The sequence below is a fragment of the Dreissena polymorpha genome, chromosome 1 (assembly GCF_020536995.1).
Source record: "Dreissena polymorpha isolate Duluth1 chromosome 1, UMN_Dpol_1.0, whole genome shotgun sequence".
Lineage (NCBI taxonomy): Eukaryota > Metazoa > Mollusca > Bivalvia > Myida > Dreissenidae > Dreissena > Dreissena polymorpha.
This window is the reverse complement of record NC_068355.1, coordinates 7,475,246-7,492,818: the sequence shown is the minus strand read 5'-3', so window position 1 is coordinate 7,492,818 and position 17,573 is coordinate 7,475,246. Positions and strand designations below refer to the sequence as shown.

The 17,573-nt window shown below is 38.1% G+C and overlaps 1 protein-coding gene across 3 annotated transcripts in view; it reads right to left on the bottom strand.

Annotated features, from left to right (window-relative positions):
• Positions 1–17,573, bottom strand: part of LOC127869957 (trafficking protein particle complex subunit 11-like) — a 69,890-nt gene that overhangs the window by 2,191 nt on the left and 50,126 nt on the right. For 2 of the 3 annotated variants that reach the window (XM_052412617.1, XM_052412625.1), the window contains exons 17-27: positions 16,882–17,012; positions 15,978–16,130; positions 15,150–15,325; positions 11,003–11,128; positions 7,645–7,688; positions 6,040–6,191; positions 5,653–5,778; positions 4,347–4,454; positions 3,073–3,121; positions 2,337–2,442; positions 886–1,123 (exon numbers count right to left, since the gene is read on the bottom strand). In XM_052412617.1, coding sequence (XP_052268577.1) covers positions 886–1,123; positions 2,337–2,442; positions 3,073–3,121; positions 4,347–4,454; positions 5,653–5,778; positions 6,040–6,191; positions 7,645–7,688; positions 11,003–11,128; positions 15,150–15,325; positions 15,978–16,130; positions 16,882–17,012 — 1,409 coding nt within the window. Of the gene's footprint in view, positions 1–885; positions 1,173–2,336; positions 2,443–3,072; positions 3,122–4,346; positions 4,455–5,652; positions 5,779–6,039; positions 6,192–7,644; positions 7,689–11,002; positions 11,129–15,149; positions 15,326–15,977; positions 16,131–16,881; positions 17,013–17,573 lie in introns of those variants that run through there. The other variant, XM_052412631.1, reaches the window with a different exon arrangement.

Sequence of the window (17,573 nt, the reverse complement as noted above, 5' to 3'; positions counted from 1 at the left end):
TTTCAAATGTTTAAGACTAGCAGATGAGTACTTCTAAAGCGATCACAACATTAAATGTTTTAAAAATTACTGCTAGAAAACAATGCATTGTACTTTTGTGTTTACAATGCACATTTCTCTAGATTCACTGTATTTTTTTTGTTTACAATGCAAGTTTCAATAGGAAGTTTATGTATAAAGAATATAAGAAATCAATCAATATGTAAGTAGTTCATTTAAGTTAATTTTTAACATAGTTTTAATTTGGTTGTCAGATATTCTATCAAACTCTATTAATAATCATTCTTCACAAACAAAGTTAAACACAATTTAATGTGGCATAAGATTTTCCTCAGTTGTTTTGTGGGTAGGATATTGTTTTATGTGTAAGATAAAAGTTTTATATCCAGAGATGTTAAGGAAATGGACAGAGTGGGGTACTTCTTAGTGGTTGTGTCAAGTCATAGTTCATACTGACAAAAAAGATATAACAGTTTCATTCAAGTCATATATGAGACGCACACATTTAAAGAAATACATATGAGTCGTGTTCTGAGAAAACTGGGCATAATGCTTGTGCGTAAAGTGTCGTCCCAGATCAGCCTGTGCAGTCTGCACAGGCTTATCAGGGACGACACTTTCCGCTTTTTTGACATTTTTTGTTTAAATGTCTCTTCTTAGCAAAAATCCGATTTAAGCGGAAGTCCTCACAAGCTAATCAGGGAGGAAACTTCCTGCCTAAACTGGATTTTCATCAAGAAGAGTCTTCCTTTAAATGAAAAATACAATAAAAGCTGAAAATTTTGTCCCTGATTCTGGGACGATATTTTACGCACATGCATTAAACCCCATTTTCTCAGAGCACAGCTCATATATATAGACAGCTGCCCAAGACACTACAAACACCTGTTTATTCCCAGAGAACATGAATGACTCGCTAGCCTCCATGCTGATCTCAATCTCCTGGGGGTAGCCAGTGCGGTTGTGGATCAAGTAGCGCACGGGGAGCAGGCACTTCATGTTGCCGTAAGCAGGCAGTTGCAGGTCCACAGAGAGGGGGATGTGCTCCATGCTCACAGTGGGCAGAGAGAACAGAGTGGTCACGGTAGGGTGCTCCAGGGTGTCAGGGCCATCCACATGACGTCTAGCATGTAGGGAACCAGTAAAAGGTTGCATATTGCATGGCATGTGTGCTATGGAAAAAAATTAGTTGGTAAAGGAAGCAAATCTGCAACACAACACACTTGCCATCCATAAAATGTTGCATAAAACCTGTTTGAATCTCTAATAAAATATGAATTCTAAATGCTATATGCTTAATAGATGTAAGATTATCAGCTGAACAACTTTCTACATTGACTAAAAAAAACACATTTCAAAATCTTGCATAATGCCCCCACTCTGGTAACACTGGGTAAATGCATGTGCAATAAGTGTTGTCCCAAATTAGCCTGAGTAGTTTGCACAGACTTATTGTGTCGTGTTCTGAGAAAACTGGGCATAATGCATTTCATGATGTGCGTAAAGTGTCGTTTCCAGATTAGCCTGTGTAGTCCACACAGGCTAATCAGGGACGATACTTTCCGCCTAAATTGGATTTGCTAAGGAGAGACTTCATTTAAAAGAAAAATGTAATAAAAGCGGAAAGTGTCGTCCCTAATTAGCCAGTGCAGACTGCACAGACTAATCTGGGATGACACTATACGCACAGTGACATGCATTATGCCCCGTTTTCTCAGAACGCATAACAATTAGTTTAACACTTTCCGCTTTTTTGTATGCTTTGTTTAAAGGGGGTCTCTACTTGGCAAAAAATCATATATGGCGGAAAATGTCGTCCCACAGTAGCCTGTGTAAAGCACATACATAAACCCTTTCCTTATCAGAAGCAAAGTGAAAATGGTTATGTGCAAACAGCAGGTTTTATGCTGTTTGCTTCTCATCAGTATGTTAGGTTTGGAAATGAAGTCTTTCAAACTTGAATATATAAAGAAAGGACTAACATTCAATTTGATTTTCTTAAAGACTTGAAATGCGTCAAAGTGCTTTTCTGAGTGGAAAAGGTTTAAGTCTGATTTCCCAAACAGCAGCTTATATCTATTGTAGTATAACATATGCAGCACAGACGCAGCTGATGAGGTTGTATGAATGGCTATTTAAGGAATGTCTGGTAACATAATGAGGTTTTACATTCTATGTATCTGTTCACAATATTATGTCTTAAAAATTGCTTCCTCATTTAAATCACTTACTGAATAATGATTGATAGACTATTTAGAATGCAAAACCCACAGTGGAGTTGAAAAGGCCTTACAAAAAGGATCAAACTTGGCCTTTAAAAGGTGCCTGGTACAGACCTCTTCCAGTGGAGCACATAACTGCCCATGGAGACAGAGGTCAGGGGAGAATTGAGAGAGCTCAGGCAGTAGCACTCCGCCGCACACTCGTTCTTCTCTAGGCTCACTGAAAATATGAGACGCGTTCTGAGAACACAGGGCTTAATGCCTGTGCGTAAAGTGTTGTCCCAGATTAGCCTGTGCAGTCCGCACAGGCTAATCAGGGACGACACTTTCCGCTTAAACTAGACTTTCGGTAAAAAAGTTACTTTCTTTCAACAAAAAATACCATAAAAGCGGAAAGTGTCGTCCCTGATTAGCCTGTGCGGACTGCACAGGCTAATCTGGGACGACACTTTACGCACATGCATTATGCTCAGTTTTCTCAGAACGTGACTCATTCGGTCATCTTCAAGAAGGCAGCAATCCTAGACAAATTATTAAACCATAAAAACTTCTGGCTTGTTTTTGACTATGACCAATTGTACAAAGAACTTAGCTACATAATTGTTTAGTGGCACTTGTATCTTTTCAAGTCTCATCTATTTGAATAATCAAAAGATACAACTCTCTGTTTACAAGCTAAAGCACATCATTTAATTAGAACATGTGCTGTGTCCTGTATCAATCCATTTTATATTTTAAAGTACACAGCAGTTTTGTGTATCAAAATGATGACAATTGTTGTTCTGATTCAAAAATGACACAATACAGCAACTGTTATTACACATGAATACTGTTAACTATGTGAGCACACCTCCTATAAGCTGGGAACCACTCTTGTCCACCTTTACTACACTTTTACTCTGAAAAAAAGAAACATGGGAAATAACTGGATTGACATTTGAGAAACAAAATGAAAAACAACAACTTAAAACCTCTTAATCCAAATTGGCAGGAAAAAAAAGTTTGCAATCTTACACTTGTCATAATGAGTAACTAACACAAATTATTGTAATGGTTTTCGTATTTTGACAGCAAAGGATTAAAAAATATTTTCTTTGTTCAATACAATTCTGTCAACTACTAACCACACTTTTCTTATCAGGCTAATTAATTTACAAGCAAATTCATTGAATTGATATCCCCCCGCCAATTTATTCTGGACAAAAAAAGTTTTATGTTTGACACTCAAGCATTTTTTCAAGATACAAAGGGCCATAACTCCGTTATTAACAGATGGTGCACAATGCCATTTGGCGTGCATCATCCTCTTATAAATATATATACTAACACCAAGTTTCAATGAAATCCGCCAAAGCACTTCCACACTTCCAAAATATGGCTCCAGACAGAAAAGTGCTGGACGGACGGACAGAAGGACAGAAAGACAGACGGAAGGATGGAAGATGGACGGAAGGACGGACAACGCCAAAACAATATCCCTCCGCCTATGGCGGTGGATAATTAAAAGAACGACACTTTCCAACTAAAAACGAGGTTTTTGCTAAGAAGAGACTTCATTTAAACAACAAGATGTGTTTGTTTGTGATGTGTCCCCTAATATATTTGACCTTTACCTTGAAAGATGACCTTGACCTTTTGACCTTTCACCACTCAAAATGTGCAGTTCTATGAGATACACATGCATGCCAAATATCAAGTTGCTATCTTCAATATTGCAAAAGGTATGGCCAATGTTAAAGTTTGACGCAAACAAACCAACAAACAAACAGACAGAGAGGGCAAAAACAATATGTCCCCAAGTATAGACTGGGGGACATAAAAATGCCATTAATAGTAAAAGTGTCATCCCTGACTAGCCTTAGCAGACTGCACAGGTTTATATTGGACAACACTGCCAGCGCAAGTATTTTAAGCATATAATAATCCAACATACATCATAACACATCAGGTGTGAATTCTGTCTGATGGGGTCCAAGCTTTTCATATTATATTGTAATCCATGGTTTCAGCAGGAATTCAACTTCTACTTATCACCTTGAACTAATTTATGACCCATTTTTCCATTGTATAAGAAAACCCATTGAGTAAAACAGCAGGTGCTTAGCTCAGGGGCTGTGCTCTCACCAGTTGGAGGTCGCTGTCCTGAATATTGACTGCCCAGGGTGCTATACATTTCAACTCTGGCATCAGCAGGAATGGCTCCTCAGCTTGGATAGCTTCTATCGTCTCAAACTGGAGTGTATAAATAAGCCCGAGTGTGAACATGGGTATTATGCCATATGCAGCCAGTGTAGTCTGCACAGGCTATTCAGGGACTACACTTTCCGCTTAAACTAGATTTTATTTAAAAAAGGACTTCCTTCAAACGACAAATACCATAAAAGCGGAAAGTGTCGTCCCTGATTAGCCTGTGTGGACTGCACAGGCTAATCTGGGACGACACTTTACGCACATAAATTATGACCAGTTTTCTCAGAACAAGACTTATTTAGTCTGTTTAGGAGCTACCCTGTAGTCTATAAAGTCAGGCAAATGTATGATGGTCTCATTAGCCAACGATACCCTGTCCTCTATAAAGTTAGGCAAATGTATGATGGTCTCATTAGCCAAAGACATCCTGTCTTCTGTAAAGTCAGGCAAATGTATGATGGTCTCATTAGCCAAGGACATCATGAATCATCATCAGAGTGTGCGTATGCATGCACTGATCAGAGGCATGTCTGCAGCTACACAGTTTGGGTATGTTTTACAGCCCATCTACCCAAGATGCAGCTCATATTAAAATATATGGGCTGTGCTCTGTGCAAAAAAGGGGTTTAATGCATTTGCGTAAAGTGTCGTCCAAGATAAGCCTGTGCAGTCCGCATAGGCTAATCAGGGACGACACTTTCCCATATTTCATGTTTCAAGAAAGTCTTGTAAACTGCACAGGCTAATCTGGGATGACACTTTAAGCACATGCATTAAACCCCCTTTTCACAGAGCATGGCTCCTATGTAATACATGCCACTTGCTAATGGTGTGCCATTAATAACTTAAATATTTCTTTCAATTTTTGCTTTGAAAACACATAAACTATTTCAATGCATATATATAAATTACTGCATGTATGTATGTATGCAGGGTGTTGCTTGATATGTAGGCATGAAGATAAATAGGAAGATTTTATTTTTTTTTAGTGGTGGAAAAAACGTGTTTAATGCTATCAGTTTTATATCATTTCTTTCACATCTTAAATCCAGATGTTTCGACAAATATATAGCTGTAAAGATTTTCTTCACTAAGAAAATATATCTCATTGCAATACCAGGAACAGTGGAAAATAGCATGTCCATAGAAATCATCGGAGTTTAATTGAAAATGGATGTACAATAACACTGTTGTGAAACAGCCAAGTGAGTGAGGGTTATCCATACAGACAATGTCCTACCTTCATATTCATGATCTTGACGGACACCTCAAAGGCGCTCACAGTGTTCAGGTTCACTGACTCCACCTTGCTACATGCACACGGGATCAAGTGACCCGAAGCTTTCACTTCTATACTGTAATCAACCTGAAATAATTCACATTGAGTGTTTACTTAGTATTTGATGTGTTTGTGGTATTTTACTTGCTACATTTACTGCATTATTAGTTTCTTTTTCTTATGTTTATCATATTAATTCTTTTTAACCAATGGCTTACTTACTTTAGGAAAACATACTGGTAATTTCAAGATGCAAATTTATGTGAAACATGGACATTTACAAATTTAAGCACACAAAGAAAAGCTTCTTTTCAATTTGATCAACACTTTGAGCCCAGATCCCAATACCTGGAATGTGATGAGTTTGATGCCTGTCTGCAGACACTTCACAAAGATGGACTTGCTACGGGACTCGCCTGGCGCCAGACTCTCCAGATCCATGTAGGCCAGTCTAGCCACCACATGACCATCAAACTCAGCCACGTCTACACTCAGGTGGGCTGTTAGACACCACACATCACCAAACATAAACATATGGACTGGTCTAAATACCAAACTCTACCGCATCAACTCTAAAGAGGCTGTAAGACTACACAAGACATCTAAAAACAAGTCCCCTACCGGTTTCAGCAAAAGTGTGACAGACTGACAGACACACAGAGCGCAAACCATAATTCTCTCTCTGCTTTCACCAGTAGGGGACTAATAACACTAAAGATTGGATAAGAAATTCACAACAAGTATCTCGCTTCTTCAAGAAGTCAATTCATGATTGTTTCAGTTTAAATTTACTGACATTTTAATTGTGCATGTTGTTCACTTAAGTAATGGTCTAATTAAAATTGCAGTCTATTCATTTCATTCCAGATTTAAACCATATTCATGAAATAATATGTGATAGAAATGTCTGTTGACAATTATCTACCATACTTGCATTATTACAATTAACCCATTTATGCCTATTGTCTAAACTAGTGACCTCAAATCAATAGGGGTCATCTGCGAGTCATGATCAATCTACCAATGAAGTTTCATGATCCTAGGCGTATGCGTTCTTGAGTTATCATCCAAAAACCATTTTACTATTTTGGGTCACCATGACCTTGACCTTTGACCTAGTGACCTCAAAATCAATAGGGGTCATCTGCTAGTCATGATCTATCTAACGATGGAGTTTCATGATCCTAGGCGTATGCGTTCTTGAGTTATCATTCGGAAACCATTTTACTATTTCGGGTCACCGTTACCTTGACCTTTGATCTAGTGACCTCAAAATCAATAGGGGTCATCTGCGAGTCATGATCAATCTACCTATGAAGTTTCATGATCCTAGGCGTATGTGTTCTTGAGTTATCATCCGGAAACCATTTTACTATTTCGGGTCACAGTGACCTTGACCTTTGACCTAGTGACCCCAAAATCAATAGGGGTCATCTGCGAGTCATGATCTATCTAACGATGAAGTTTCATGATCCTAGGCGTATGCGTTCTTGAGTTTTTATCCGGAAACCATTTTACTATTTCGGGTCACCGTGACCTTGACCTTTGACTTAGTGACCTCAAAAGCAATAGGGGTCATCTGCGAGTCATGATCAATCTACCTATGAAGTTTCATGATCCTAGGCCCACGCGTTCTTGAGTTATCATCCGGAAACCACCTGGTGGACGGACCGACAGACCGACTGACCGACATGTGCAAAGAAATATACCCCCTCTTCTTCGAAGGGGGGGCATAAAAATAAGGCCTTGGCAAACAGCGTAGACCCAGATGAGACGCTACATGATGCGGCGTCTCATCTGGGTCTGTGCTGTTTGCTTAAAGGAATTTCTGTAAGAAATATTAAAATAAATATACTAGACATCCCTAATTTTGGAAATAAATTGATCCAATTTAGAAGGATGGGAGAGTCCACTAGGCATAAATGGGTTTATACTTGTTATAAGCGAACTTACTTGCTCTGTCATAATCATCTTTTTCCGGTACAGTCACGGACAAACTGAAATAAAAACTCTTGTATCTACTAGTGCATGCAAAAACTTTATTTTAATTTTATGGTTAAGATATGGAGGTTAAATGTACAGATTAATTTGAAACTATAGCAAACACCCTGAAATAAATTTACAAAACCTTAAAATGCTGAACATCAACATAGTAATGATATATCTTACAACATCCAAAAGTCATTACATAGCAATGGTTTGTACAAGTCACAGACTGATATTTTACATGTCATGCCACTCATCTCATAACTTTGTTGTCTGTCATGTCACCATTCTTACCTTATATTGATATAATTATTTATAACATTAACACAGTACATATATCTGTCAAATTATACAATTGATATAATCAAATGTTCTGACATGTCCCATTCCCACTATCTGACATGTCAAATGACAGACATGACAAACTCCAACCACAAGACACATCTGACTTGTACCCACTATTTACATGCTACATCAATTAAGGGACATGTCATATAATATGCCTATCATTACTATACTAGTTCACAGGTCATACCTGTCATAACTATACTATCTGACATAATATACCTGACATGACCCAAATACACATATCTGAAGTGTCAAATGATACATCTGACATTACTCCACTATCTGACATAATATACCTGACATGACCCTAATACACATATCTGAAGTGTCAAATGATACACATGACATAACCCCACTATCTGACATAATATACCTGACATGACCGTTATACACATATCTGAAGTGTCAAATGATACACCTGACATAACTCCACTATCTGACATAATATACCTGACATGACCCTAATACACATATCTGAAGTGTCAAATGATACACCTGACATTACTCCACTATCTGACATAATATACCTGACATGACCCTAATACACATATCTGAAGTGTCAAATGATACACCTGACACAACCCCCCTATCTGACATAATATACCTGACATGACCCTAATACACATATCTGAAGTGTCAAATGATACACCTGGCATTACTCCACTATCTGACATAATATACCTGACATGACCCTAATACACATATCTGAAGTGTCAAATGATACAACTGACACAACCCCACTATCTGACATAATATACCTGACATGACCCTAATACACATATCTGAAGTGTCAAATGATACACCTGACATTACTCCACTATCTGACATAATATACTTGACATGACCCTAATACACATATCTTAAGTGTCAAATGATACACCTGACATTACTCCACTATCTGACATAATATACCTGACATGACCCTCATACACATATCTGAAGTGTCAAATGATACACCTGACATTACTCCACTATCTGACATTATATACCTGACATGACCCTAATACACATATCTGAAGTGTCAAATGATACACCTGACACAACTCCACTATCTGACATAATATACCTGACATGACCCTAATACACATATCTGAAGTATCAAATGATACACCTGACACAACCCCACTATCTGACATAATATACCTGACATGACCCTAATACACATATCTGAAGTGTCAAATGATACACCTGACATTACTCCACTATCTGACATAATATACCTGACATGACCCTTATACACATATCTGAAGTGTCATATGATACACCTGCACTACCCCACTATCTGACATAATATACCTGACATGACCCTAATACACATATCTGAAGTGTCAAATGATACACCTGACACAACCCCACTATCTGACATAATATACCTGACATGACCCAAATACACATATCTGAAGTGTCAAATGATACACCTGACACAACCCCACTATCTGACATAATATAGGTACCTGACATGACCCTAATACACATATCTGAAGTGTCAAATGATACACCTGACATTACTCCACTATCTGACATACTGTGAAACCATTATTATTTGTCAGACATTAATTTTCGTCTTTTTCGTCCTTGGACCGATGGACGAATTCAAGATCTTAACGAACAATCATGTCACATATTTGAAACAAAGACTGAATTAGCGTAGGCATGAGGCATTTAAATCCAGCGTAATCCACGCATATACACAGGGCTCGAAATTAACACTCGCACACTCGCAAAATGCGAGAAAATAAGATTGCAAGGTAAGTTTTAAGCCACTAGTATTTTTTTTTGGCAAGTAAAGAAATAGTGGAGAAAAAAAAATTATATTGCTAAATGCGTTCGACGGCGTGAACGCTAAACCGTAGGTCAATTTTTATAACGTCCGAATACCCATATGTGGAAGCGCGCACCTTGTTTGTAGACTGGTATACTTAAAGAACAGATACCTGGATGGTATTGATACAAAGAACATGAAACAGTCGACTATTCTCACTCAAGTTAAATCCGGTTTTGACACAAAGGGGTGTATATTATACAGTGTACTGACAACTGACATTTCCTGTAAAACGCGAATGCAATAAGGCTGCATCGAATGCGTCGACTTCGTTTAGGTATAATAGTGTTGATTAGCGCTAATTGTTAACAACTTTATTACCCATTGTGTGTATTGTGTTTTTCAGGGGTGTTGCAGATTATACAGCCAACACACGACGAATTCGGATTAAAGACAATACTATTAAACGCAATTAAAATATGATGATGTGTGATCAACACCTGACTGAAATATATTCTGCGCTTTTATTACAAATTAATAAAGAACATATTGATTTGTGTTTGGTTGTCCGTGATTGTAATGGAAAAAGACTAATTGGCAATTGGCTTCGTTGTCTAAAACACTTGTTAACGGTTATTCAGTCCTACTTATCCGCTAATCATAACAAAGAACGTGTCAATGACATAAAATAATAAGGGACAGTTACTATCACCTTAAATAACAGACTTGTTAATTGGCATATGCCAAACAAGGCCCACCTCCTGCAAGTGACTACCAAGTGTCACCCCTCTTTCCCCAGCACGATTTTTTCACTACGGCATATTACATGTATTACAAACATTACAAACAAATCGGACGCTTTTTTTTCAAAACCAGAAATGGACGAATTTAAGTGCTGACGAAATAGTCATTTTTTAAAAGGACGAAATTTCGTGCTGACGAAAATAAATGGTTTCACAGTAATATACCTGACATGACCCTAATACACATATCTGAAGTGTCAAATGATACACCTGACACAACCCCACTATCTGACATAATATACCTGACATGACCCTAATACACATATCTGGAGTGTCAAATGATACACCTGACACAACCCCACTATCTGACAAGCCTATTCCTTACCTGAAGTTGCTAATGGGAACGTCTTCCCAGTTGGTCACTGTGATACACCTGACATAACCCCACTTTCTGACAAGTCAAATTCCTTACCTGACATTGCTAATGATTACGTCTTCCCTGTTGGTCACAGTGACCTGCATCAGATAGAACTCGTTCAGCAGGCTGGGGGCCTGGTGTTTCAGTCCTATGTCCAGTTGAGCAGGCCTTGACACTATCCTGTTTAGGCAAAATAAGGATTTCATAAGTTGTAACTTACTTGTAACAATCAGATTTAAAATCAATTTTTCATAAACTGACATTAGGGTGATAAAATTTCACTACTTTCAGAGATATGATTTTTAAATCTTCGATGAAAATTTGACTGTGTGGTTTCCATGATAATCCAACAAGTTGGAGACTGTCAAATTACACACACCTGGGACAGAATGTTAACATCGCTCACCTGGGACAATACGTTAACATCGCTCACCTGGGACAATACGTTAACATCGCTCACCTGGGACAATACGTTAACTTCGCTCACCTGGGACAGTACATTAACATCGCTCACCTGGGACAATACGTTAACATCGCTCACCTGGGACAATACGTTAACATCGCTCACCTGGGACAGTACATTAACATCGCTCACCTGGGACAGTACGTTAACATCGCTCACCTGGGACAGTACGTTAACATTGCTCAACTGGGACAGTACATAAACATCGCTCACCTGGGACAGTACGTTAACATTGCTCACCTGGGACAATACTTTAACATCGCTCACCTGGGAAAGTACATTAACATCGCTCACCTGGGACAATACGTTAACATCGCTCACCTGGGACAATACGTTAACATCGCTCACCTGGGACAGTACGTTAACATTGCTCACCTGGGACAGTACGTTAACATTGCTCACCTGGGACAATACATTAACATCGCTCACCTGAGACCATAAATTAACATCGCTCACCTGGGACAGTACATTAACATCGCTCACCTGGGACAGTACGTTAACATCGCTCACCTGGGACAGTACGTTAACATCGCTCACCTGGGACAGTACATTAAAATCGCTCACCCCACCAATTAGAGGTTTCCCAACAGTAGAAATCATTCTGCTGATGAAGTCCGTAGTACACGGACGAAAGCTCCAGGTATAGCTTGCAATACTTAGTGTGTGTAATTTGACAATCTAAAACTTATTGGATGATTTTTAAAGCTGAACCATTGCCAAAATAAGTAAAAAGTGATCAAATTTCTAAACTCTTCCTGCCCCAAACAACAGATGTGGTACTATATTCACTTGGTGACAAAATCCAGTTGTGTCTGGTTTCAGTCTATGTGGTACTATATTCACTTGGTGACAAAATCCAGTTGTATCTGGTTTCAGTCTATGTGGTACTATATTCACTTGATGACAAAATCCATTTGTATCTGGTTTCAGTCTATGTGGTACTAAACTCACTTGGTGACAGAATCCAGCTGTATCTGGTTTCAGTCTATGTGGTACTATACTCACTTGGTGACATAATCCAGTTGTATCTGGTTTCAGTCTATGTGGTACTATGCTCACTTGGTGACAGAATCCAGCTGTATCTGGTTTCAGTCTATGTGGTTCTACAGTCGAAACTGACCTAACGGCCACCTGAATTTACCGGTCACCTGCAGACAACGTTCAGTTTGGAATCCCCCCCGACGAAAAACACTCTATATTACACCTGAATTTAACGGCCACCTGTCCAAAACGGCCAACGGCCACTATATTCAACTCCGAAATTCATATTTGAACTGAAATCAACGGTCTCGCGTCAATCGTCTCGAGTCGCAAAAATTAAAAACACTGCACATCATTTGTCCGTCTATTTTGCGGTTAAAGCGTTTGATAGCGGTAATTGCCTTTGATATTATAAAAGCGGCCTGCTGCGAGTACACAATTAATAAGGTGTTGAGAAGGTTTGTTTTCCCGGGATAATTGTGGGGCTTTCTTCAACAGAAAATATGTTAGAGTTTTTGACACGTTTAAAGTAATAATCGCTAATTAAATGACCGCTAATTAGTACATTGTACTTACAATATTGAGTATCGATTTTAAAATAACATTTTCGGATCATTCTTTAAAAGAGCTTTCTAGCGTTCACAACACTTTAAAAAGCAATCGGAATAATAAATCACGGAATAACAATGAGTGGTGAACGTAAGTTCCTCTCATTAGAGGAGCGAGTCAAGTGTTTGAAACTGTTTGAATCTGGAAAAAGTTTGCGTGTAATAGCAAGTGAGCTCTGTGTTGGACGTACGCAAGTGCAGAGTGTGCTTAAGCATAAGCGAGAAATGATGTAGGAGTATGAATCGATGCAAATGTGAGTTTGAAGCGTTGTACTTTGTATGAGGTTGTTGAATTAAAATGCTTTTTGTGTGATGTTTGCGTACGAATAAATTTTAACAAACTTTTTGCGTCTTTTTCTTATTAGAACGGTACAATATCACCGTACTATCGGTTTATGAAAGCGAATCTGCTTTTTAGACTTGTACGGACTTAATGTCAACGGCACGTGACAAGTTTTATTTATTGAATGATCAAGATGCATGAGTAAACAATTATTAGTTTAATAACAATATGAAATTAAATCAATCTATAAGATATTATTATGTATTTTTCAATATACGTAAATTCTGTTATTATGCTTAGTTAACGGCAATGAGCATTTGTTTAACACCGTATGCAAACGACTGGGTGGGGTAACGACGTAGCAATACTACCAACTGACAAACCCTCTTAAAATTGTGATCCGAATTCAACGGTCACCTGTGGACAACAGTCACTTTGGTCATTTCCCTTGACTGACCGCTGAATTCAGGTTTGACTGTATACTCACTTGGTGACATAATCCAGTTGTATCTGGTTTCAGTCTATGTGGTACTATACTCACTTGGTGACAGAATCCAGGTGTATCTGGTTTCAGTCTATGTAGTACTATACTCACTTAGTGACAGCATCCATCTGTATCTGGTTTCAGTCTATGTGGCACTATACTCACTTAGTGGCAGCATCCATCTGTATCTGGTTTCAGTCTATGTGGTACTATACTCACTTGGTGACAAAATCCAGTTGTATCTGGTTTCAGTCTATGTGGTACTATACTCACTTGGTGACATAATCCAGCTGTATCTGGTTTCAGTCTTTGTGGTACTATACTCACTTGGTGACATAATCCAGTTGTATCTGGTTTCAGTCATACTCACTTGGTGACAGAATCCAGGTGTATCTGGTTTCAGTCTATGTGGTACTATACTCACTTGGTGACATAATCCAGCTGTATCTGGTTTCAGTCTATATGGTACTATACTCACTTGGTGACATAATCCAGTTGTATCTGGTTTCAGTCTATGTGGTACTATACTCACTTGGTGACATAATCCAGCTGTATCTGGTTTCAGTCTATGTTGTTCTATACTCACTTAGTGGCAGCATCCATCTCATGGTTCAAACAGAAATCTCAAACCTAAATTCAAGCACTTTTCATGGACTTTTCAATGCCAAATTTTCATGTTCAAGGCAGAGAACCGTATGTTAGTTTCCTTTAAAAAATGCATTTTCAAGCCAGATCAACACAGTAAATATCATTTATTTGCTCAAACACATTAAACTTATTCCACAATAACTAATACATGTTATTTCTAGTTATTACATTCAAATACATGTTATCCATCCTTAACTTTATGAGTCTCATGTTTTCTTTGTGGGTTTCCTCTTTCTCATGGCTTTTCACAGCGCTTTCTGGTTTGAAACGACACTTCCCAATCACTGCGTTTTCACTCGCGAAATTTGATCACAATGGAGAACCTCTGACATAGTACACATAATCTGTGACGTGTACACATAAAGTTTCGTACTCAATAGTGTACGAAACTTATATTTCGTACTCAACTTCTTGCGCAAAGGAATGTATGATAAATTTTCGTAATATTTCCCTTAAGAACGATTTAAGTTTATGATTAAAGCATTGATAAAAGTAATTTTGAGCAGAAATAAACATTTTCAAGGCTTTTTTACATGAAATAAGCACATTTCAAGCACTTTTTCAAGGCCAACCTTTGTTCAAGGGCTTTTTTAGCCTAGGTCTGGTTTTCAAGCACTTTTCAAGCCCTGTGCGAACCCTGCATCTGTATCTGGTTTCAGTCTATGTGGTACTATACTCACTTGGTGACATAATCCAGCTGTATCTCGTTCCAGTCTATGTGGTACTATACTCACTTGGTGACAGCATCCAGCTGTATCTGGTTCCAGTCTATGTGGTTGCTAGGCTGCCTCTTGGGCAGCAGACTGAGGCAGGTCTGTACAGGCACCACAGCGTCTCCCCCCGCCCCCACCCACGTCATCACCCCACACCGGGCAGTCTCTGATCCCAGCACAACGCAAACACCTGTGATCTGAATAACAGAGTGCAATATTTGAGCTGCAAAATGCCACAATGGGTATAAGGACAAATGCAGCAAGCATAGACTCAGACGACACTGCACATTTGCACAGTCTGGTAAGGAGCTACGCTGTCGTTATAATGTCACAAAAGGTTTGCTTCCGTCATAAGCAAAGATTAAGGCTCCTTATATTCAGATGCACTTCTGGAGATACACTATTCTATTGTGTCCTAAGGCCCTAATTTGTAAGATGCAGCTCATATAAAAAAGTAAATAATAAATCTTCATAGTTTTATATTTGAAAACAACAAGTCTAACATAATTTTAACAAAAAATCAAGTAAACAGTTTAAAGGTATCAAAAAGTTCACTGCTAATGATTAGCAAATGACTATCAGCAACAAGTTGTGTCCATTATCAAGAATGTTTTTTATGAAAAATACACAAATTTTACCTTGTATATTTGACCTTGAGTTTTGAGCTAGAGACACTATGTATGTCTGGAACAAATTTTTTCCATTTGAAAAGTTTTATTTTAACTTGCTACAAAACAATTTTATAATATTCATATATTTTTAATTGAAGTAAACTTGAAGGAATCAGGTACAACTGGTGACTCTCCTATGTTTTATATCCAAGGCACACTGCAAAATGTCCCCACCCACCTCGAGCTGATTGCCAACATCCTCCTGCACAGGAAGGAAGGAGAACGTGTATCGTCGAGGCATGCCGGGTACCAGATACAGGTTCCCTTCATGACCCTCGCCCTCCGAGGCAGCCCCATGTCCGTCTATCACCTCCAGATACTGGTTGTACATCTGAACCACAGAGGGAAATACTTTTATTATATATCTGCTTTATGTTCCCCAAAATACAAGTTGTATCAATCGGTAAAATACAACTGCATAGAAATAATTCCCGTATTATGCAACTCGCTAGTTTTCCAATTCGATATTACATGTACCATACTAGCCGGACTACATTTAATGACGTCACTTTGAATGCAGAAAATTATAAGAGCATTCTTGATTAATTATTAATGCTTAAACTCATTTTTTTAACTTAAATGATTCAAGTTGTATATAATAAAAGGAATATTACACAAGTCAATTGTTACAAGTGTTTGTATCAGTCTCATGGGTTGCGCTATTTTTCGTGAGATACGTCATCACACAAGCCACATAACTGATACAAACACATGGAACAATTGACTAGCGTAATATTCTGTATATAAGTTTATATTCAGGTACATTAATAAGACTTTTCTATCCTTTTACCTTGTGCTCTTTCTTAAAAAAATAATAACTGCCTTACAAATGATATGTTAAAAAAACATACAATGTATGATCAAATTGCACATTTTATTCTTTATGATACACAATGATTAAACAATTGACAGACATACATATAGTTTATGGACGGCACATACATAAGAACTTTTATTTTAAACAATGTACATTAAAAAAAAAAATCATAAACACAACAATGTTTTCTTCCAAATTCATCAATAAAAAGCATCATGGTTTTGTCTTTATATTGACTGAAATAAAACAAATTTTGAGTACTTACGGGATTGTTCAATGACAGGCTGACCTTGGAGAAACGTACAGGGAAGGGGCAGCGAACTCTGATGTACACCTCCACAGTTACCTCCTCATCTGCAGCCACTGCTGCACTTGTGAACCGGGCCTTGCACTCCACTGGGAAACAAGGGACAAAATTGTCACAAAACCAGGTTTTCATTGTGAAAAAAAATCTGATAAAGGGAGACAACTCAAACTGAACTTTTGAAATGAACAAACAAAATTAACCCCCTTTGTAAGTTTGTTTTAAAATAAATCTATTTTTAGTCGTGGCGACCTTGACATTGGAGATATTGACGTGATTCTTTCGTGCGACACACCGTCCCATGATAGTGAACAAATGTGCCAAATGATTTTAAAATCTCATAATGAATGACATAGTTATAGCCCAGACAAGCTCATTTATGGCTATTTTTTACCTTTGAACTCAAAGTGTGACCTTGACCTTGGAGATATTGACGTAATTTTTTCGCGCGACACACCGTCTAATGATGGTTAACAAATGTGCCAAATGATTTTAAAATCTCACAATGAACGACAAAGTTATGGCCCGGACAAGCTTGTTCCGCCCGCCCGCCAGCATTCGCCAATCTAATAACCAGTTTTTTCCTTCGGAAAACCTGGTTAAAAACATGTACTTAACCCTTTGCATGCTGGGGAATTTGTCGTCTGCTAAAA